This window comes from Ictalurus punctatus, unplaced genomic scaffold (genome assembly GCF_001660625.3).
Source record: "Ictalurus punctatus breed USDA103 unplaced genomic scaffold, Coco_2.0 tig00163711, whole genome shotgun sequence".
Lineage (NCBI taxonomy): Eukaryota > Metazoa > Chordata > Actinopteri > Siluriformes > Ictaluridae > Ictalurus > Ictalurus punctatus.
In genome coordinates, this window is record NW_026521176.1 from 47,954 (window position 1) to 72,500 (window position 24,547).

Consider the following 24,547-nt stretch of genomic DNA (forward strand, 5'->3'; position numbering starts at 1 on the left):
TAGGTCTCTGTATTCCAGCATGACTCACAAACTATTGAACTCCACAGGTGCCTCATTAAACTGAGATATTCAACAACATACTACCTCATTGGCTCAAAGCTCCAGTGATTGCTTGCTGTTTCAACCATTCAAAGTTCATCAAGTTCTTCTGTGTCAACCAATCGGAGTTCAGCATTGCTGTACTACGTAATCAAGTGTGCGAGCGCAATTGTTTTTACAGTCTTTGGCCAGAGGGGGCCTTTACACACTTGACACCCCCCTACACACACACTTTATCGAGTAAATATCAATGTTGAGGACTAATGAGATTTTTGGTGGAGAAGTTCAACTCGATAAAATAAACATGCTGCAACGCTTAGTATTGTGGGGACTCGATTTTAGGTCCCCACAATCAAAAATGTCCCAATCTTATTGGTGTGTAATCAGGCCGATGTCCACACACACACACACACACACACACACACACACACACACACACACACACACACACACACACACACGACTTGCTTGTCGGACTCTGGTTCCACCTCCATATCTTTGTCTATCAATGAGCAAGCTCCTCACCACCATGGCAATCATCATCATTCTCATAATGATCAACAGCACCAACAGCCTCTGCCCTGTCCTGTCCTAGAGACCAAAATAAAATCCGGGTAATCAACAAAAAACAGGAAATTACTGAATATAAAAATCAGGCACTCTTGTAGCAGAGCAATGCTAGAGGATCTACTGAGCCAGAAGAAGCTAACACTACAGCTCATTCTTCCTCACTGCTCATATGCCCCACTGTATACAACAAACTACCACTATGGGCATAACAGAGACCATTACCTGTGTGTCCATTACCTGAAGCCTCTCTGGAATTGAACACAAGAGGAACCAAGACCCAGGCGCATGATTCCCAATGTGTCTGGGGTGAAGTTATTGATCTGAAAATCTTTACAGCTGCCAAGAACCTCTCCCTTAATACTGGAACAAACACAAACTTTTCAAAGGATCTGAATTACTGTTTATTTCTGCATTATTAAGTGCTTTGTTTATTATTCCTGCACAAATTAAGCACAACAAACTAGATTTTTAAAGCTTGTTTTGAATGCATTTTGTTCAACAGCCCCCAAAATTAATGAAACCACAATATAATTTTTATGAAGCATTCTCTATGCATACATAATACTGTGTTTTCCCCTTATTCTAGCCAGTGGAATTAAATATTGAAATAAATATTGTTTAGCCTGACTCTTTTTGCTTCTACTGCTTGTCCAGTGAAATGGATCCCATGTCCAGCAGAATTCCCTACCTAAAGTCAACAAATTAATGCCTTGCAGCTGGTCTTTACCTGAGGAGCGGATACTTTTGCTTTTCATGTGCCTCTGCAGGATTCAGAGACTCAAGAGGCAGCCGAACAATCTTCATTGGCTGAAGGAACATAGCAGGGGTAAGATGCAAACATAAACCCAAGACTTGAGAACAAGTACTTTTCATCATGTGCATAATGATATGTTACATAATGATATGATACATGTTACTTATAACTGCCTTATAAAAGGTATATGTGAACAATACCAGGTTAACTTGTGAGAACCAGCAAAACTGACCTAAGCTGCACATTTTCTCATCTTGCGATGCATACGTGCACACACACACACACACACACACACACACACACACACACACACACACACACACACACACACCTACACCTTCTGGATACAGACCAGCACAGAATATATTATACCTGAATATATAAAGAATATATAAAGAATATATAAAGATGATGCACAAGAAAGCCCACAAACAGTTTGCTGAAAACAAGCAGACTAAGGACATGGATTACTGGAACCATGTCCTGTGGTCTGATGAGACCAAGATAAACTTATTTGGTTCAGATGGTGTCAAACGTGTGTGGCGGCAACCAGGTGAGGAGTACAAAGACAAGTGTGTCTTGCCTACAGTCAAGCATGATGGTGGGAGTGTCATGGTCTGTGGCTGCACGAGTGCTGCCGGCACTGGGGAGCTACAGTTCATTGAGGGAACCATGAAGGCCAACATATGCTCTGACATACTGAAGCAGAGCATGATCCCCTCCCTTCGAAGAGTGGGCCGCAGGGCAGTATTCCAGCATGATAATGACCCCAAACACACCTCCATGATGACCACTGCCTTGCTAAAGAAGCTGAGGGTGAAGGTGATGGACTAAACCCTATTGAGCATCTGTGGGGCATCCTCAAACGGAAGGTGGAGGAGCACAAGGTCTTTAACATCCACCAGCTCCGTGATGTCATCATGGAGGAGTGGAAGAGGACTCCCATTGGCAACCTGTGAAGCTCTGGTGAACTCCATGCCCAAGAGGGTTAAGGCAGTGCTGGAAAATAATGGTGGCCACAAAAATATTGACACTTTGGGCCCAATTTGGACATTTTCACTTAGGGGTGTACTCACTTTTGTTGCCAGCCGTTTAGACATTAATGGCTGTGTGTTGAGTTATTTTGAGGGGACAGCAAATTTACACTGTTACACAAGCTGTACACTCACTAATTTACATTGTAGCAAAGTGTCATTTCTTCAGTGTTGTCATATGAAAAGATCCATCCATCCATCCATCTTCAACCGCTTACACCTTTTCAGGGTCACGGGGAACCTGGAGCCTATCCCAGGGAGCATCAGGCACAAGGCGGGAACACCCTGGACAGGGTGCCAGTCCATCACAGGGCACACAATCACACACACATTCACACACCATGGACACTTTAGACACGCCAATCAGCCTACCATGCATGTCTTTGGACTGGGGGAGGAAACCAGAGTACCTGGAGGAAACCCTTGCAGAACGGGGAGAACATGCAAACTCCGCACACACAAAGCCACGGGAATCGAACCCAGACCCTGGCGGTGTGAGGCGAACGTGCTAAAGTCGAAGTGGGGGTGTGAGGTGAAGTGTTTCGTCGCCGCAAGATTGCCGAGGGTGTTCTAGGGGTTTCCCAAGTAACGGGATCCCATCTTGCCGTCAGGAAAAGCCACGGGTGCAGCCAGGGTGCGGGGTCTTCGCTTGCGTTGGGATTGTCTGTAAAACACACAGCAAAGGTTATCGCATGCACACTGAGAGCCTCCTCTCCCTTGTGAGTGTAGTATCGCCCTTTTTATACTCTCCCGTCGCCTGCTTGATGGTGGAATTTTTCCGTGCCGCCCGCCATTCAGCAGCCGTGTGTATGTCGGCGGCCCCGTCCCGCCGCCACGCGTTTTCCGGCTGTCCAGAGCACTGGTGGTGCTGAAGCGGAGCTGTCTCCTCAGCACCCCAGCGGCAGTCGCAGGAGGAGCGATCTTTGTTTCTTGTGCGTCGGCCGCAGTATATAGTCCAGCAATCGCCTAAAATCACTAAATCGCCTAAATTCATGGTACAAAATATGTTATGGTCTGATTATTTATTCTAATTATGCAAGATATATTCATACCATTATTTCAAAAGGTATGTTTAATGCAAAAAAGCACATCAATAAAAGAACACCATACCCGTGGTGAAGCTTGGTGGTGGCACCATCATGCTTTATGGATTTTCTTCAGCCAGAACTGGGGCTTTTATCAGGGTGGAAGGAATCATGAATAGCTACAAATACGGGGTGATTTTAGTGCAAAAAAATTCAGTCATCTGCATTGTATTTCAGATTCCCCCAAAAAGAGATTCTTACTTGCAATATAATCTCACTTATATGCTTGCCTTACGAACTTTAGCTAATGCTCAGTAATGAGTACCCCTTCTTACCTTATCAGGCAGAGTCCGGGACCTCTTGGCTCAGAACCTTCTGTGTAGGAAGCCGGTCTTGTGGAGCAGGAAGAAAATAATAAAAGAAAGAAAGAGAAAATTGCCTATGACTCAATCAGGAGTCGTTACTAGTTATTTGAAGTGTATTCAAATCACCCACGATGAGGCTTTGGTTTATTGGTTCAAAATAACAATATTTAACATAGGCGTCTCATCACTCGAATGATGGTGCGTACATAAGAGTCTCATCACTCTGTTGATAATTGAGAGTAAATACATTTACATAAGTATGTAGTATATAGGATATAGGAACATACAGATACTTTCACAGAAGCATCTCATCACTGGGATGATAAATGCCTAAGTTAGGCATACATGAAGACATAAAAACATGAGCGTCTCATCACAAGAATGATAGATGCATAAGTTAGGCAAACATCACATACAAAGACGGAAGTGGCCTCATCACAAGGAAGATAAATGCATTATGTTAGGCACACTTAAAGACAGACAGACAGACAGACATGACAGGTTTACAGCCCCTTAGGGCTTGAGTGGCACAAGAGCAAAACCACGGCATAAATTTTCACCTCGCAAGTTCCATTCAGCTATATATACTCTTCAGACAGCCATTAAAACAGGAAGTAGTCTCCTAATATGGGTATGAGAGCTAAGTCACTTATTCAACAGTCATGTTATTCAGAGCCTGAATGGTATCTTATACACAGTGTATGTTTATTTTCTCTTCTTATATTATATAACATATATCTGGCTTGATCAACATGGTGTAGGAAACTCATTTGATTAAGAGCTTTATGCAGCTGTTGTTTTAATATTCTTATCTGTTCATGCGTCCATTCGCTGGATTCAATCTCACTGTCCACTTGTTGGGGAGATATTCCAGAGAGCCGAGGCCCATATCTCTCGGCAAGCTGCCGTGAGGGGAGACCAGGTTTCGGAAATGTTTGTGTAGTGCTCCTCTTGAACTCCCGGTAGAGTGTAGGATGCTTTTGGGTACAGTAGGTTTGCCGGTAGTGCCGCTTTCTCTCTGAGCTCCTTTTCTCCTTATCCTCTCTCAATTTTTCTGCTTTCTCGTTCCATACCTTTTTGTATGATTAATGCATTTTAGATTATACAGCATAATTAAACAGCATATACACATCACAATTAAACAGCATACATTTGTACCACAGAATCATTTATTCAATCTTTCCTTGTGCCTTTATGGTGACCTTAGGGAATAGCCATGATCATGTTCAATTATTTAAATATTCTTCTACGAATCCCTGATTGGCCTCGAGTTCCTCAGATAGTAGTTGCAGAGATTCCATTACTGCTTGTAAGCTGAAGATTAAAATGAATTTCACCTTTCAGCACAACAATGACCCAAAGCATACATCCAAATCAAGGAATGGCTTAACCAAAAGATTAAGTGTTATTGAATAGCCTAGCCAGAGCCCAGACCTGAATACAACTGGAAATCTTTGAGGTGACCTGAAGAGGGTTGTGCACATGAGATGCCCTCATAATTTGACAAGAGTTAGAATGCTTTTGCAAAGAAGAATGGCTCAATTTAAAAGTCAAGACGTCCCAAACTGACTCTTACCCAAAAAGATTAAATGCCATGATAAAAATCTAAAGGTGCTTCAATTAAGTATTAGTTTACAGGTGTGCACGGCTACGCAACCAGGATATTGTACATTTTTAAAAAATATATATACTGTACCTAAATGATTGCTTTTCACTTTAATTAATAGGTTAAAATTTCACAATAAAGGTAGAAAATGATCTGAATGATTCATCATGGTTTCTTTTTTTTTTTTTTTACATCACACAACCTGCCATTTTAACAGGGGTGTGTAGACTTTATATCCACTTTAGCTGGCTAGCTTGTTGCTAACAATGGATGAAGGCATAAAGGCATCTATGGTTTTCCCCACTTTGTAGCGCTATCACATGGAGGTAGAACACTATGTAATTCTGAGCTCTGACTTCCCACTTAGGAGGTAAGTCAAAAACATTAGCATTAGCTCTTGTCATTTATCAAGAAGGTACTCTGGACTTCAGTTCCCATCAGCCACTGCACTCTACTACATCAATGTCACATAACCACCTGCACCTAAATCACGTTTTTGTTAACGAGCATGCTTATATATAGCCACTGTTTGCACTGCTTCCTTGTCTTATGTTTGCCTTATGTTACCGTTGTCCGTGTTACTGTGTTTTGGTTCTGTTAGCCTATGTTTAGTCCTTGCCACAGTGTTTTGGATTAGTCATAGTATCTTTTGTGTTTTGTTGGTTTATTTAATAAAACGTTTAAAATCTGCGATTTCCTCCACAACCATCTTTGAGACATGACAGCTCTGAATTAACACTGAGACAGAGGCATGGGTTGACACTAAAGCAGCAGTCACATTTCTTCAGAAACCACTGCAAATATGGGTGGCAACCGTATCTATCATATGCCAATGTTAAAATATACCATCTGTTCCTGTATGCAGTGTCACCACATTCCAGGCAACTTCTCTTTTGATGTTGATTTTCTACAGTTGTGCTCATAAATTTATATACCCCTGTCAGAATCTGCAAAATATTAAATGTTTTTAAATAAGCGAGATCATTAAATTGCATTTATTTTTTTATTTATTGCTGCCCTGAATAAGTGTTTTCACATAACAGATCTTTACATATAGTCCACTAGACACAACTGAATTTGCACAAATGAACCAGTTCAAAAGTTTATATGATTTTGAGTTCCATCTTTTCACACTGAGGACAACTGAGGGACTCGTACACAACTATTACAAAAGGTGAAAACATTCACTGATGAAGGCAGCACGATGAATTAAGAGACAGAGGGGTGTAAACTTTTGAACAGGATGAACAGTGTAAATTATTATTGTTTTCTCTTCTGGGAAACATAAATATCTTAGGCCTATGTAGCTTCTGAAGGGCAGCACTAAATATAATATAATATAAAATAAGATCTTTAAACAAAATAATAATTTAAACCAATCATCCTGTTCAAAATTTTACACCCCAAAAGTTTACAGGTCTTCAACAAATAAATTAATGTTTGTTAATTTACTTTGATATTTTGAGTCCCTTAAATATATTAGTTGTATATAATATACATTAGTTGTTAAAACACACTTTTAACAATTAAATGTCGAACATATTATATTGAGTAATCTAGACAAAGCTTTTAAGCCATGTGCATTTTTGGAATTCTAATGAGCTTATTCTTACTTAAAAAGGTCAACATTAGATTTGGTTGATGCAATTTGGGGGAAACACATTTTGGAGGCGGAGTTTGTGAATCAAGTGATCATGGCTGTATTTTGATGCTGCAATTTTGAAGAGTTTGAGGCCTTTTGGAACTTTCGAAACACTGCACGAGGCAGTTCTCATACCATACATGTCTGAGGTCTATCATGTGGGTGATTGGAGGGCGCGAAGGATACAGTCAGTACATTTACATGGACAACAATAATCCGATATTAAGACGATACTCTGATTAAGAAACTAGGATGTAAACAGCGATTATTGATGACCTTAACCCGACTAAAGTCATACTCGAAGTAAACACAAATGGAATTAAGACGTGTGGAGTATTCCTATTTTAGTCGCATTATTGAAGTGCATTATAGATATGTATACACCTTAATCACAATATTAACATTGTGTGGGAATTTTCATGACAAGACACGTACACACACAGCAGTGCTCAACCATTTGTCAACAAAGAAGAGAGCACGGCTGCGTCTGTAACCGAGTATTTACCTGCTACTTTATATAATAGGTGCAATACATGTATTTTCACTACTATAGAGTAGGTAAGTACGTGATTTCGGACGCAACCCACGGCTTCAAGCAGTCGTCTATTTGCATGTACAGCACGACAAATAATTAACCGCACTCTAAGCTTTCATAAAATTAAAAACGAAACACCCAAAACTGTATACGGTACCGATCAGGAGAGGGGTACAAAAGAAAATCAAAAACATTATACATAACATAGAACACCATAAAGGCCAATGAACAACGAAGACGAACTGTATGTCAATATGTGAAATTCTGGAGGGAACATCAGACGGCGTGGTGTGCGGATGTAATGACGTGTGTCGTTAATCTATCTATTTTCTATAACATGTAAAATGGGAACATGAAAGGAATATTCTAAAAGCGACTCATGTGAACACCTTAATCACAATATTGTCTTATTCAGAATAAGGTCAATAATTAGATTGCTATTGTCCATGTAAACGTAGGCAGTGATGCATCCTTCAAAATTCGCCAAATGAAGGCCACGACACAAAGGATCCATGGATCCTTCAAATTGAGGCATCCTTCGATGGCGCTTGACGACGTGGCAGCTGAGATATACAGCCTTACTAGGACGCAGCCTTCAGTGTGAGAAAAAACTTTCTTCACATGAACTTGCATTTCCGGTCTCAAGCATTGGCATACATATGAATGGAAGTGAATGGAACGAAAAGTGAGACACAGGCTAACACTAAGGCGGAGACACGGGCTTCTTTGTGCGTTTTTTTTAATTCTTTTTTCATAGCAGTTCTGCACTTGCATCCTGTCACCCTGGGTTCCGTTATGACAGACCTCTGACAAAGTCAGCGCCACCTATCGTGCAGGCATGAATTAGCTGAAGGCTAATGTGTGGGCTAATAACACGCTCAGTGTGAAAGGGCGTTAACGCTGAGGAGGAGACCGACGTAAAAGTGGGGAGAAACACTTCAAAAGGCGATTTCTTCTGAAAGGAGATCAGAAAGAATCTGTGTGTTAATACTTTGCCACACTGTGACAGTGTGTGTTTTAATGTGTCAGGTCCACTACACAGAGAATAGATGTGTTTCACAGCTTTAAAAAAATGTATTATATAGATATATTCCAATTACAGTAACTTACTCCTATTAGTTACTGTGATCAATTGATAAAAATAATTTACTGTAATTAATAAGTTCGTCACAGAAATCACCCACGATGCGATGCATATTGCAGTTAAATAGTGTATAATTATATATACAGTAATTTACTGGCCATTTTTACAGTTGTTTACCATACAAACTACAGTAAGGGTTAACAGTGTGTATTGAGTGTTAGAAATGAGAGTGCTGAAGTTCAGAATTAAGTCAATATTAGAGAGTGAAGTAGCTAGAAAAATGTGAAGATCAAGAGAATTGCAGAATGAAGAGGTGCTAATGGATGATAAGATGCACTGTTTCAGTAAGGGAACATCACTGAATTTGTGATCAATGTCCAGGCCACTAGTGCAGAGTGTATGCCCATGAATATGATCAGGGAAGTTCACATATTGATGCAAATCAAAACACTACTGTACAGGCACAGGCTGGTGTGGAGAATCCATATGAACATTTAGATCCTCAAACTGGAGAATTATTACAACAGACGGTTCAAGCTATAGTGTGATTAGTTCATTAAACTCAGAGAAAAAGATTTGTAAGGACTTGGGTGGTGGATATATCAGAATAATTAAAACTGGATCAGTGCAAACAGTGGCGGCTCGTCCACAGGGGCAGTGGTGCAGAGTCCCACCATTTATACCAGGTGTTCATCAAATGTTAATATTCATAAAGTCCTCATTCACAACTCCATACAGACAAACGGAGAGCATTTCCACTGCAAATTATTCAGTTTATCTGCTATTCTAATATACCTGAATTCACCCAGTCCCCTTTGTGTGTGAATAACACCACTGGGGCGCAGCACTAAACCATGAACAATCCCGTTTTAATCTAAAAGTTTCATATCAGTGAAAAAATAAATCTAAATTACCTGATGGTACTGAAGGTGCCGAAGTTGATCAGTGAACAACAATGCGGTCAGATAACCATCTTTATCTAGCCTATAAATAAAAAAGCGATTGACACATTACAGCTGTGCATTTTAACAGCTGTGCAGCTTTCAGCTGGTGACAGGATGTGTTGCAAACATTCTTTACGCGGAAGCCGTCACTTTTATTCACTTTCAGTGAGCAGACACAGGCTCCAGACTTCATCTGTCTAAAAGGCTGAAGGCTCCGGGATTCAGCCCCCACGTGTACGGACACCATGAGGACTGTTTTACTCGGGATATTTATTCTCTTTAAAGGAGCAATTTGCACGTCTGAGTACAACTTTAACGAGGTGATCAGACACTTTGCTGTGGGAAACGGTAAGGTGTTTGTTGTTACCGACTCTCAGCTCCACCAAATGCGGCACGATCTCGAAGTAGAGAAGATTAAAGTCATATCAAGCACCACGGACCAGAACGCAGTGAACATCTTGTTGCCTTTCGAGGCGAACGGAACTCTGATCACATGCGGCACTTTGAACTGCGGACACTGCGAGGTCCTGGATATAAATGATATAACACGAACTATCTACAGGGAGAACACCTTGCCGGTTGGACCGCTTGTGAACGAATCATCCGTTGCGTTCCTTGTCGATTATCCAGGCGACAGTAATGGCACATACATGTTGGTGGGGAGAGAGAATAATGATGAAAAGAAAATGTGTACCGATGCCGGTGTGGCATTGTACAACACTCTCTACACTCAGTATGGTGATATTTTTTCTAAATCAGGCTCTGCTACAACTGAAGCCTACATTAAGATTCCTGGTGTTGAGTGGGTAGATGGTTTCCAGGTATCTTCACAGTTTCAGTCCTACCTCTTCGCCAACATTAATTTAACCAGCAAAATAAAAAAAGTGGTTTTCTTTAAGATGGATAACAACCAGAAAAAAACAGAAATGACGAGATCTCTGAAAGTTGCAACTTTACGCTGCTGTGATGACCAACTTCGCCAGAAACTTGTGTCCTCTGCCTTTATCTCGTCGGAGTCTTCTCTTTTATGGATGGGAATATTCACTGCAGAGCGTCCAGACCACCCTGAGAACACTGTGTTGGCTATTTACAACATTACTGCCAGCAGACCAGTGAATCCTCCTGAAGAAATCAGATGCAGTCCAGACTGTCCCAGATCAAGACAGGTTTGAAACACTTAGATAGTTGCTCTAAAACTTAAAACATTTTAACGTAGACCTATTTATAATCTCCATGCAAGCAACATATATATGTTATATAGGTTATATATGTTATTACCAGGGTTGGGAGGGTTACTTTAAAAATGTATTTCATAACACTTACAAATTACTTCATAAAAAATGTCATCAGTAACTTAATCCAAGTATCACAATATGAAAGTAATGTAATCTGATTATTTTTGGATTACTTCAAGGCCACATATGTAAATAAAGTCAAGTGAAAAACAATATGATCTAAAATACTTTTATTTGAGCTTAAAACATGTTCAATGTTTGAATTGTTTTAAATAAATAAATTAATAAAAGATTATTGTCCCTGATGCGGGCCACGTCTTCGTTTTCAGAAGTCTTTGTTTTGGTCTGTTTACACTGAAACCCGGAGTTTTCAAACTAAAACGTTTCCAAAAGTCTCCGTTTGAGCGCCGGAGTGTAGACACGCAACCATAACAATTATGCGTTTTAAAAATAAAAAGCACTGGTGTAAACAGGGACTAAGTCCCGCCTTCTTGCACACTGATTGGTCGATTATAAAAGACTTGCGCACTGATTGGTTGATTATAAAAGCCCTGCACACCGCTTGGTCAATTATAAAATACTTGCACACCGATTGGTTGATTATAAAAGACTTGCACACTGATCTGGCAGATTCCTGCGTCTCAACCATTATCCTACTCTCAGAGTGAAGGTGAAGCACTGTTGTGTACAGTGTTAAACAATTGCTTGACAATAACAACAAATGAAGCTGTCTTCAGTGTCTACACACCCATGACCATATAAGGTCATCTTAATTTCATGTAATCACATTACTCGTATCACATGGCCATTCAAATGTGTACATGGTGGTAGAATGTTCACTCATGGCATCTGATATTTTATTTTCTTCCATGGACATTCAAAAGAATTTAGGAAATTATATATATTTATGTGATGCTAATAGTGTGTCTTTTTTTCAGTGTATTAAAATCAGCATTCATAGTAACTCTGTTTTGAATGCTATTAAAACACGGGGTGGGGGGGGTTGTAGGGAGAAAAAAAAAAAGTGTCCTCTTTTTGAAAAATCAGAATTTGGTCACCCTAACTTTTGTGATGTAATGTTACTGGCATCAGGGATAGTGATCTTTTATTTATTTATTTATTTATTTTCTTAAAACTAATCCAAACACTGAACATGTTTTTAAGCTCTAAATAAAAGTATTTTAGATCAAATTGTTTTCTCTTGACTTTATTTGCATATGTGGCCTTGAAGTAATCCAAAAATAATCAGATTACATTACTTTCATATTGTGATACTTGGATTACATTACTGATGACATTATTATGAAGTAATTTGTAAGTGTAATGGAATACATTTTTAAAGTAACCCTCCCAACTCCGTATATATTGTGTTATGTCAAAAGATTAATTTCTTTGGTTTTAAATGAAAAAAAAATCCTGATAGTATTCCTTAAAAACATTTTTTTAATAAAATGTGCCTGTAATCTGATTAATTTGTTTTCTGACATAACTGTAACGGATTACAGTTACCATTTTTTTTTTGTATCCTGATTACGTAATGCCGTTACATGTACTCCGTTACTCCCCAAGCCTGGTTTCTACTGATAACCATTTGTCTTGTTCCTGTAGAATAACGAGCCTGTTGTAGATCCCCTTGCTGTGGTATTCAAACACAATTCAATGACATCTGTGGCAGCGAAAATTAAAGGGTCTTGGACTGTGCTGTACATCGGAACTGCAAATGGCCAACTGATAAAGGTCTGATTCTCTCTCTCTCGCTCTCGCGCTCTCTCTCTCTCTCGCTCTCTCTCTCTCTATTTCATGTTAAATGGTACACCCAAACCCTGTACACACAGTCAGCCAGACAACACTTGCAGACTATTATTGTGCGAGCACATGTATTAGATATGTTTTTGAAGATTGAAGACAATGCAAAAAGAATGTTTCTTATGTTATGTACAACAACAGTATATTTATAAACACAGTGAAGACAGCACACTTTTTCTTTTTCTTCATGTATTTTTTATTATTATTAATTCTAATACAAGTTTGCCTATGTCTACATCTATCTACTATGATATGTACACACTTTTCCTCTCTATATGAGAAGCTGGTAAATAAATCTTTACAGTGGCTGTGAAGGCCATGCATTGTGTTGAAACTCCACATAATGATTCCAAGCCTTGTTTTGTGTCATATGACAGCTTGTACTGGACACAGATTACAGGTCTGGCTGTGCAAAAGTACTATACAGATCTGATGATGACAGGATGGTGTTTCCCAGAATGTACTTTGACCCAGTGGATCATAATTACATCTACATAGCTTTGAGAAATCAGGTGAGTTTTAGCTGGTCTGAAGTTAAAGCTGTGCCTGCACACATGGATTTTTAGGATGAAATTGAGACAAGTGACCAACTCTATTCATTATTTATGCCAAATGATTTAAGAGGCAGTGCTCAAAGTTAAGAATCAGCCAGTTCACTTCAGCAGTTTAAACAAATGGTTAACTCCTAATAGCAATAAGACAAATAATAGCAATTAATGCCATAGCTTAATAGTGTTTGTGTGTGTGTGTGTGTGTGTGTGTGTGTGTGTGTGTGTGTGTGTGTGTGTGTGTGTGTGTGTGTGTGTATGTAATTAAACGTGTTGCAGTGACTCAGTGTGGTATGTATGGCACTTTAAGAGACTGCATTGGCAGCATGGACCCTTTCTGTGGATGGTGTGGGTCACAAAAAGGTAACCTTCTAACCAACTCTTTTACATCTCTCACTAATGAAATGTTTATGTTCATTTTTCAGTTTAATATTCAGTTCATTAACTCTTCCAACAACCAGTGCTTTTTTTTTTTTAGCTTTCTTTCATCAGTTAGCTCTTACTGCCTTATATGCTCGTGCATCACCAACCTGATGCAGTGTAATTGTCTGTAGTAACAGCACATATCTTACAGACTGAAATACACTCACTGTCCACTTTATTAGGAACATCTGTACATTCATGCAGTTATTACACAAACTGCGCAGTTCATTTTTAAAATTATTTACAGCATATATTATGTGCTGTACAAGATTTCAAACACTCCATAAGCAATAAACAGAACGAGTCACTTCATTTTGTTGCTGTCGTATTTCTTAGCTACTTCCTGGTGCTTTTTTAATTAGCACAACAGACACCAGAAAATTGTTCTCACCAGCATGGAACTACACATTGCAGCTATGGTAACCATGCAACCAAACAGTGGAAAAGAGGCTGTTTTTCTGTCTGTTTGAGGGGTTATTTCTCTCATTAATGATCAGTGGAGTGAGATGGACAACTGGGGAGATACACTACATACACTGCCTAGGCAGGATGGCCCCTTACTTGAATATTAATAGTAATCATTCTTACTCATCTAATGTTTGCTGTGTGTCATGTAATGGGGATAGAGATGGATGCAAGTGCACTTTAAGTTTTTATTAAAGAGACAGGCAGACAATTCCAAATACATACATCAATCCAACCATCTATCTTCTATACCGCTTATCCTACTGGGTCGCAGGGAACCTGGAGAATATCCCAGGGAGCATCAGACACAAGGCAGGGTACACCATGGATAGGTTGCCAATCCATCGCAGGGCACAATCACATACACATTCACACACCCATGCATACACTACAGACACTTTGGACATGCCAATCAGCCTACCATGCATGTTTTTGGACTGGGCAGGAAACCGGAGTACCCAGAGGAAATCCCTGCAGCACGGGGAGAACATGCACACACACACACAGGGCTGTGTTTTTGGAATTGAACCCCCAGCCCAGGAGGTGTGAGGGGAATGTGCTAACCAGGTCTCTACAGTAACAATTATTTTTACGGTTGAAGTTCAGGGTTTTTTTTTTAGAGATGCTAATGTTAATGTGCTACAATATAACACACAAGTGGGCATGAGAGAACTTGAGCTGGTCAATTATGACAGAATTTAGGAACATAGCGTGAGCCATGACAAATTCATTTACCTTCTATAAACTAAATTGAATATTTTCAGTTAATTTTACAGGCTGTATGCAAAAAAACAACAACCATTAACCTGTTTCATCTTGTAAACAAATACAAAAAACCTCAATGTTCAGTCTTTGAAGTCTGCTCCTCTTAAATATATTTAAAGCTACACTATTAGACATTTTCCACTGTCATGGTTCTGGGCTGGAGTCAGTTCTCGAACCGCTCTGTGTATATTGTGTATATATCTGAATAATCTCATATAGGATGTGATTGGATGAGTTAATTTACCCGTCAGATGCAAAGCGCTTTAGGTTAATGGTGTTCATTAGGGATGCATCAATCAGGATTTTTTACAGCCGATACCGATCGAGATGCCAATCTTTTTTCGTTTAATCAGGAGGTCATAAACAGTTAAATGTAAGCTCTCTGCTCATGGTCACTGTTATTTGAATTAAAATAATAGCAATGAGAAATACTGTTGGGTAATTGATAAATAAACAAGCATAAAATATTTATTTTTAAATATCTTAAACAATAAAGAGACCTAATTAAAAGTAACTAACACAAATATGAAGGCTAATAGCCTTCTAAGGAAATAGCTTACTAAGCTTAATGTCAAACTGATATTAAATGCAACCCATAGTAATTAAACATTTCATTTGTCATTTTATTTATATTTTATGAATTAATTATAATATCTATTTTTTATATTAACTGATTTATTTATAACTAAGCACATTTTCTGTCTTCAGATTTTATTATTTTTGTTCATCAGTTGTTCCTTTTAGATTGGTCCCCCAGTAAATTGTTGCCATGTGTGCTGATAATATTGTGTCAATAAAAGATGGCGGTTTATGAGATCAGCAAGTTGAGAGAAGCAAATGATGTTCAGTGTTACTCTTGTCATCATAATGGCTTATTTGCAGTATTTGCACACTTGTTCGTTTGACTGAGGTGATGAAAAGCAGTCTGAAAATTGTTGCATGGTGTAGATGCATTTTGGAGTTGTAGTTTTTATTCTGATTTTATTATTCAACTTCAAACAGGTCACTTGCAATGTCTATATATTTTTCCACAGACGCACAAAATTGCAAATGCTACTGAAATGGTCGCACTGTAGAGCCCTGCTAACCACTAATCTACTGTGCACGCCAATTCCAAATCGAAAGGCAAAAACATAATCAAAAAGCAAGTGAGGAGTCAAACTGGCAAAAGGGCATAAACAGGGCTTAGACAAAAATCGAGAAATACGAGGACAAAACAGGACAAAATCCCTTTAACGAGGAACAAGGATCAAAGGCTCGGTATGGGTCTGGTGAAAAACACACAGAAACACACAATACTTTGCACTGAACAAAGAAACATGAGGGGTTTAAATGATAAATGTAACCAAAGGTGGAAACAATAACAGCTGAGACATTAGGGAGGAACCAATGCATAACAAGGGCGGAGACAGGACAGAAACAAACAAAAAAAACCCACAATTGTCAAAAGTAAACAAAATCACTGTTGACCCGGAACTGCATGCTGTTGCGCTTCGGGCAGTTCATACTCGACACATGCTCTGGCACACAGCGTGAGGGGAAATCCGTCACACTGTGAGAGAAAACATACTGTGGGTTCTGATATATATATTCCTTCAGAACATGACCAGACTTCTCAAACCACTTGCTTATTCGTGTTATCCACAGGTTTTAGTGGTTATGTGTTCAACAAAGCAGCCCTCTGACATTAGGCATTTCTTTTTGTCCCCTCATTTTTGATCACTCTAGATGCTGTTTGCAGAAGGAGTGTACAGCACCATCTTGGATCTCCATTGCTAAAGATTCTTTTCAGAAAGAGCTGATTTCCTTTCAGGTTATTTCTTTGATCCCTGGAGAGGTAAATGTTATTGAATGAAATAGGAAAAAACTCTTATTTTTTTATGGAAATGTACAGTATTTGTTTCTTTTTTAATGTTATTAATTGTTGTCCACTCTCAGATCAATCTGACTGTATACCTGCACCTGGAGGCCACAGGAAGTCTTCCTTTAACATGTACATTCAAGGCAGGAAGTGTGGATCTGTGTACTAGCCCAGTTGCACACTTTCCCAGCTGCTCCTGCAATTTCCTTGAAAAGCACCTGTCTTCAGATAGTCAGTATTTTCACAGTATTCTTTAGAATTGTGTGGGTCATATCACATTTTATAGGCTAAGTAAAAAAAAAAACTTTTTTTTTTTAAATGAATTGATTTTGCCCAACAATATGTAACTCTGCTCTACTTCTCCAGGACTCAAAGTCACAGTGACAGTCAATATTAGTGATCAGATCTTCACAGACAGCCTGACACTGAGGAGCTGCCCAAATATCACAGAGAATACACAATCAGATGCTCAGTAAGAAGATCCATTATTAAAACCAAATATCTGTAACCAACCATCTGTCACTTTAACATGTTATTGGCCTATATAATAGATATTTGATGACACCGTATATATCATATTCTGGATGACACCAAGAGTCATGGTATGGAGTCTGGTATAGTTTAATGTCTATTTAATATTTAGGTGCACAGCCTGTGTCTCAGCTGGGTGTTATTGGAACAACAGTGGCATGAAGTGTACCTGGACTCCTAAATCTGCACCTTATGTACACATACAGGTGAGTCTGAGTAATGTACTCAGCTACATACAGCATACAAGTGAGACATGACACACGTCTCACTAATTTCTATATTACTTTTGGTTACTTCAGTTGAGCTTTTGCTAACTTTATTTTTAACACATGCAATTTTTTTTATTAGAGAATTGTTTGCTCCCATTTGTGAATTTCTTACACCACTATTTCCGCAATCATTGGTTTCATCAGTCTAGTTTGTTCTGTATAGTTCCTTTCCTGTTTCATTGGGAAGTTTTCATATGTATTCAGTGATTCTGTTTCTGGGTTGGTTGTTCTGTCTTTTTTATACTGATCTTGGGTTTCAGAAGTACCTCAATAATCAGATTTATTAGCTCCATGGATTTTATGTTTTAATTTCGTATGTAGAATACAGTGCTGTGAAAAAGTATTTACCCCATCCTGATTTCTTCTGTTTTTGTGTATTTCTCACACTAAATACTTTTAGATCTTCAAACGAAATCATACATAAAACAAAGGCAACCTGAGAAAGCACACAATACAGTTCCCTTTCAAAGGGAACTTCGACATTGCGTTTAGCATAACACTATGGGGAGCGCCTGTCGCGCGACCGGCATCTGAAGCTTGTGTAAAATCATGCCTATTTATAGGCCTGCCATGATCAGGTGACGTGGTAATTAAGTGATATAAATATGGCACCTGTGAACCTCGCCATCAGCCTTTATTATCTTCAGCAAAGACTGCATGTCAGTTGTCTGTGTAAAGAAACAAAAAGACGCTTCATTTAATTGCTATCTTTTCTCAAAATCTCAGAACTTTTCTATCCCTTTAAAAAAAAAGAGAAGAAAAAAGGAATGAACGAGAGAGAAAAATATGAGTAAGAGAATTCAGGAATTGTGTTACGGCTTGCTCCCGTTTCATCACGGGGAATGGTGCACACTTTCTGGGTGAAGTGTCTAGCGATGTAGCATGCGATGGCAGCCTCGAGAGGCTGCGCATGGTAATGTCTACATTAAGCAGCTCGGCTCACGACTCGCGCTCTTATAGGTGGAACCCGAAGCGAGTTGGGTTTCAGAGCCTCGTGATCTGGGCCAGCCGCTGCCGAGGCAGCTAGCCATCTCAGTTCGCGGGATCTCTTATGGATCTAGAAGAGGAGCCGGAGACGAGCGCTGCTCTATCTCTTGCTCTGTCTTCCGGGTTCGGTCTCCGCTGGATTTTGGAGCTCACGTCGCGACTCCTCCTTCCGCTATGGAAAGCCAAAAGGGGGAGAAAAATACACACCCAATAATAATAGTAATAATTCCTCTCTGACTCCGAGGAACCAGAAGGATGTGCTAAAAACTGAGAGCAGAGTATAAAGAGCTGTTTGAAGTGATTACTAAGGCTGGATGAGCCTTTTTCTCCCCAATGAAAGTAAATCCCTCACACTGCAGAAACTCCCCTTTCTTCCAGAAGTGCATGACAAAATATCAGGCTTCTGGGGGAAAACCACGTATAAGCCGTATTTATAATCCCACGATGTTGGATTATTCAGCCATTGTGGGGAATGAACAGCATGTCTATTTAGCTATGCTGAAGGTGGAGGAGGTGCTTGCGAGCTACCTTTCTCCATCAATGGCAGGTAATTATGGGGGCTGGCTTTGCCATCCAAGCCACCGTGTAAGGCCACAGTGGCATTGGTGGGCAAGGCCTATGCAGTAGTAGTCTTGCTTGAGGGTCACTGCAGACAATGACAGTGTTGCAGGCCTACCAAGCAGACCTGCTGAGTGAGCTCGACATATGGCGGCATTCAGCCAGTTCCTTCCCTGTTGTCTCGAGTTCACCTGGGCATCCAAGAGTGGAGCCCGGGCCAGCACTAGTGCGAGGGAGACCCAGAAGGCGAGTATGGCAGCCCGCCAACTCCCGCAGACAACAAGGGGAACCGGGCAGCCACAGTCGTGGCCTGCCACTAGGCCTGATCTGAGAATGGTCATAAAGGCCAAGCAGGCAAAGAAGAGCGGTCCTGAGGGGCCGTGGAGGGACGTATCAGGGGACATGAGGTTGTTAGGGCAGTTAGCCCTCAGTGCTACTGTAGGGCCTCCTCTAGCCAAGACGGTCCCAAGTTTTCAGTGTTCTGTGGTCAGCAAGCTGTCACAGCGCAACTAAAATCTGATGCTTTCTCTCCAATAGAATGTGGACTAGTTAACGTCACTAAAAGACCATCTGGCAGCATGGAAACTACTGCAAAATGTGTCTCCATGGGTTCTGTCTACTGTAGAAAAGGTTTCCTGGGTCCATTTTATAGCTCGCCCCCCCCCCCCCCCCCGGTTCAGAGGTGTGCTCACCACAGTAGTCAGCACAGACCAGAGCCCGACGCTAGCACAGGAAGTAAGATCCCTCTTGGACAATGGGGCCATAGAACATGTACCCCATTCCCTGAGGGAGGGAGGTTTTTACAGCCGTTATTTCCTGGTCCTCAAAAAATAGGAGTATGCGGCCAGTTTTAGATCTGCGTCATCTGAACTGTACTCTTCAGACATACAGGTTCAAGATGCTGACGCCCAAACTTAACATTCCACAGATTCAGTTTGAGGACTGGTTTGTGACGATAGAGCTAAAAGGTGCATATTTCCACATAGAAATATTGCTAGCTTTATCCCCTCGCACCTTCACAAAGTGCATGGATGTCACTCTGGCTCCACTGTGACTCCAGGGCATCTGTGTACTAAACTACCTGGACGACTGGTTAATTCTAGCACAATCCAGGGAACTGGCGGTTAAACATCGAGATGTTGTTCTCGCCCACATGAAGAGCTTGGGGCTTGGGTGGAACCTCAGAAAAATATGCTTTCCCCAGTGCAGTGGACAACTTTTCTGGGGTTTATAAGGATTCTACTATGATGAGGGCATTTCTATCCCCAACATGCGTAGGGTCAATCCTATCAACATTGAGCAAGATAAAGCTGGATCTTGGGAGACTATTGGTGCTTATGGGCCTATTGCACAGGAGACCGTTCAGTGGTGGCTGAGAAGTTGGGGGTTTTGTCCAAGGTTGAGTGTCCCCGGATTCTAGCCTTCGGTCACACTCTAGGGATGTCTCCTTAGTGCAAGAAGGTAATGACAGACACCTCCCTCACGGGCTGGAGCGCAGTCTTAGAGCTGTCCAGCTCACGGTCTCTGGTGCTGCCCTCATCTGGAGCGGCATATAAATTGCCTAGAAATGTGGGCCATATTTCTATAACTGAAATTCCTTCTTCCTCAATTGAGAGGTCACCATGTGTTTACAGACAACACACCGGTCTCATATATTGACCACCGGGGAGGATTATGTCCGTGCCCCCTGTTCAGGCAGGCGCAACTAATTGTTCTCTGGGCAGAAGGAAAGTTTGTCAGTGAGTGCAATGTACATTCTAGGAATATGGGGGCACACATCCTGTTGAGGCAGGGGAATTGGTGGCGAAGTTTGGCCAAGCGGGACTGCATGTGTTCGCCTCTGAGGAGACAACACACGGCCCGCTGTGGTTCACCCTCACTCCTCCTGCACAGTTAGGGCTGGACGCCATGGTGCACATTTGGCCAAGGTCACATCTGTACGCCCCCCCCCCATCGCTCTGATCCCACAAGTTCTAGCCCTGCTAGATGGCACTCCTTGGGAGATTCCCATCCACAGGGATCCACTGTAGACCCAGTGAACTGTGCAATAGCTACAGTCCTGGAGTTCTAACAAGAACATTTCTCAGTTGGGTGGGCTCCTTCTACAATCAGGGTTTACATGGCCGCATTTCGGCCAGCCATGCCCCTGTTGATGGAACCTCTGTGGGGCAACATCCTCTAACTTCGAGGTTCATGCATGGTGTCAGGCGGCTGAGGCCCATCTGCAGGCCAGGCATACCTTCCTGGGACCTTTCTGTGGTCCTGGAAGGTCCGTCAGGGGCCCCATTTGAGCCCTTAGAGTCAGCGTCTTAGAAGCTTCTGACTCTAAAGGTAGCTCTTTTGCTGGCCCTGACATCTCTCAAGCGAGTAGGTGATCTACAAGCTCTCTCTGTTGCCCCTTCCTGCCTTGACTTTGCCCCTGGATTAGCCAAGGCCTTACTGTATCCTATGCCGGATTATATTCCTAAAGTGCCTAGATTGGCTGCCCACCCTGTGGTGTTGCAGGCTTTCTGCCCTCCTCCATTCCCCACACTGGAACAAGAGAGAATGCACCTGCTGTGTCCAGTAAGGGTTTTCTGTACTTACGTCCACCGCTCGGCCAGTGGTGTAAGTTGGAGCAGCTGTTGGTCTGCTTTGGTGTAATAACTTGAAATCTGCAAAAATAAATCAGACATGCGAACTCATGGCAAATAACTCAGAAACTCACAAGTTAATAATATGTTTATGGCCCAATCAGGACCACTGGGCTATAGAAATATGGCCATTTAAAAAACAAAGCGAAACAAAAAACCTTGCCAATCACTCCTGGACCCTTAGGCAAAGGCAAATAATTCACCTTCTCTTCATGCAGCATAACATCAATCAGCCATAACATTAAAACCACTGACAGATGAAGTGAGTAACATTGATTTTCTCATTGCAATGGCATCTGTCAAAGGGTGATGTATATTAGGCAGCAAGTTAACAGTCGGTTCTCGAAGTTAATATGTTGGAAGCAGGAAAAATGGCCAATCGTAAGGATCTGAGTGACTTTGATCAAGGCCAAATTGTGATGGCCAAATGACTGGGTCAGTGCATCTCCAAAGCGACAGGTCTTTGAGGTGTTCCTGGTGTGCAGTGGTTAGTACCTACCAAAAATGGTCCAAGGAAGGACAACTGGAGAAACAGTGACAGGATCATGGGCGGCCAAGGCTCATTGATCTGCATGGGGAGCGAAGGCTAACTCGTTTGTTTCAGTCCCACAGAGAGCTCCTGTAGCCCAACTTGCTGAAAAAGGTCATGCTGGCTGTGATAGAAAGTTGTGAGAACACACAGTGCACCACAGCTTGCTGTGTATGGGGCTGCATAGCTGCAGACCGGTCAGAGTGTCCATACTGACCCCTGTCCACTGCCAAAAGCACCTACAATGGGCACGTGAGCATCAGAACTGGACCATGGAGCAATGGAATAAGGTGGTCTGGTCTGATGAATCACATTTTATTTTATATCATATGGATGACCAGGTTCATGTGCGTTCTGCTGGGAAACCTTGGGTCCTGGCATTCATGTAGATGTTACTTTGACACAGACCAAGCAACGGTATTCCATAATTGCAGTGGCTTCTTTCAGCAGGATAATGTGTGCTGAAAAACTGCAAAATTTGTTCAGGAATGGTTTGAGGACCATGAAAGAGTCCAAGGTGTAGACTTGGCCTCCAAAGTCCACGTTCTCAGTCTGATCAAGCATCTGTGGGATTTACTGTACAAACAAGTCTAATCCATGTAAGCCCCATCTTGCAACTTACAGGACTTAAAGTATCTGTTGCTAACGTCTTGTGACAGATACCACAGCACACCTTTAGAGGTCTTGTAGAGTCCATGCCTTGATGGGTCAGAGCTATTTTGGTGGCACAAGGGGACCTACACAATATTAGGCAACTGGTTTTAATGTTATGGCTGATCTCTGTATATTGGCAGCACACTAGGCTCCTATTTCAATGATGTATATAAATTTCACTTTCTCATTTAAATGAAGTCAACCTATTAGTCTGTTTTTATTTTTCCAGTCTTAATATATTTATTTAACATTTGGGCTTAAGTTGCCAACTCTGAATATGGTTGATAATTAGTTTAAAAATTATACACCTGTATTTGAAGACGTTCCAAATGAAGTAATGTTTCTTCTTCTTCTACCTTTTTTCAGTTAATCATGACGTATTTTAACACAATGTTCTGTTTTAAAAATGTAATTTGGCATTTGGAGTTTGAATTGGATAAGTATAATAATGAAACGATTAAACATTAAAATGCGTTTCCATCCCCTATGCAGGACATATGCAAGCAGTATTCCTCTGAGAAAAACAACATGGTGAGTGATATATGGATCTGATCGCACAGCATTAACAGAAAGAAGATTTCTGTTAGGGAAGTTAAGAGGTGTGAAAGAGGAATTGGATTTGTTTCATCAGACCTTTTAAATATTTATTTTATTTCTAAATGAATAGCCAGCCTACTTTCAAAAACATTTTTACTTTTGGAAAGGAACACAATATCTTGATTTATGCCTTTAGTATTTGATAGTTTTTGAATATTTTAATTCAAATTTGATATTGATCAGCATGGCTTTTTGCAGTGTCATGTGTTTTCCATTCATACACTGGATATAAACAATTTACACACCCCTGTTAAAATGGCAAGATAAATGATGTCAGAACTTTCTCCACCCTCAATGTGAAATTACAACATATAATAATAAAGTGAAAAACAATCAGAAACATTTTAGGGAAAAATAGGAAAAATTACAAACCAATAACTTGGTTGCATAAGTGTGCACACCCCTAAATGAATATTATTTTATTACACTCAGTCTTTTGGGTCTATCAGTGTGGTACATCTTGACTTCTAGATCCATCAGATTGTGAGGGCTTTTCTCTGTGCACAGCCCACTTCAGGTCACCCCACAGATTTCTAGTTGGATTCAGGTCTGGGGTCTGGCTAGGTCATTCAAAAACTTTATTTTCTGTTGGTTAAGCCATTCTTTTGTTGATTTGGATGTATCCTTTGGGTCATTGTCGTAGTGAAAGGTAAAATTCCTTTTCATCTTCAGATTACAAGCAGACACCTGAAGGTTTTGCACTATAATTGACTGGTATTTGTAGCTATTCTTGATTCCTCCATCTTGATAAAAGCCCCAGGTCTGGTGGGAAAACAGCCCTAATGTCAAATAATGTGGCTGTAAATGGCATACCAATTAATGTCTTTTTGCTCTTAATACCACGGGAGAATCCAAGAAACTCAGCCAAGACCTCAAAAAAACAACTGAAGGTACCACAAACATCTGTAAAAACAATGGTATGCAAATATACAATCTTAGGACCGCACTGACATTGCATTAAGTAAAAAGGCACAAATTAACTCCCATGAATTAATGAAGTTTGGTCCCAAAGTTTCAACTGAACCCCAAAACAACAACAAAGGATCTGGTGAAGGAGTTGGGGCATCAGGTGTCACGATTCCCCCATG

The 24,547-nt window shown here is 40.7% G+C and overlaps 2 protein-coding genes across 2 annotated transcripts in view; both read left to right on the top strand.

The window, feature by feature from the left end:
• Positions 1–9,574: 9,574 nt before the first annotated feature.
• LOC128632672 (plexin-C1-like) lies at positions 9,575–13,311 on the top strand. Its single transcript, XM_053679394.1, has 3 exons — positions 9,575–10,764; positions 12,442–12,570; positions 13,017–13,311. The coding sequence occupies exons 1-3, from the start codon at positions 9,844–9,846 to the stop codon at positions 13,203–13,205; spliced, it is 1,239 nt and encodes a 412-aa protein (XP_053535369.1). The 5' UTR covers positions 9,575–9,843; the 3' UTR covers positions 13,206–13,311.
• A 210-nt stretch (positions 13,312–13,521) lies between these two features.
• LOC128632669 (plexin-C1-like) overlaps positions 13,522–24,547 on the top strand; it is a 12,355-nt gene continuing 1,329 nt past the window's right edge. The window contains exons 1-6 of the mRNA XM_053679392.1: positions 13,522–13,550; positions 16,569–16,677; positions 16,779–16,932; positions 17,068–17,173; positions 17,345–17,438; positions 23,355–23,393. Coding sequence (XP_053535367.1) covers positions 13,531–13,550; positions 16,569–16,677; positions 16,779–16,932; positions 17,068–17,173; positions 17,345–17,438; positions 23,355–23,393 — 522 coding nt within the window. The 5' untranslated portion in view covers positions 13,522–13,530. The remainder of the gene's footprint in view (positions 13,551–16,568; positions 16,678–16,778; positions 16,933–17,067; positions 17,174–17,344; positions 17,439–23,354; positions 23,394–24,547) is intronic.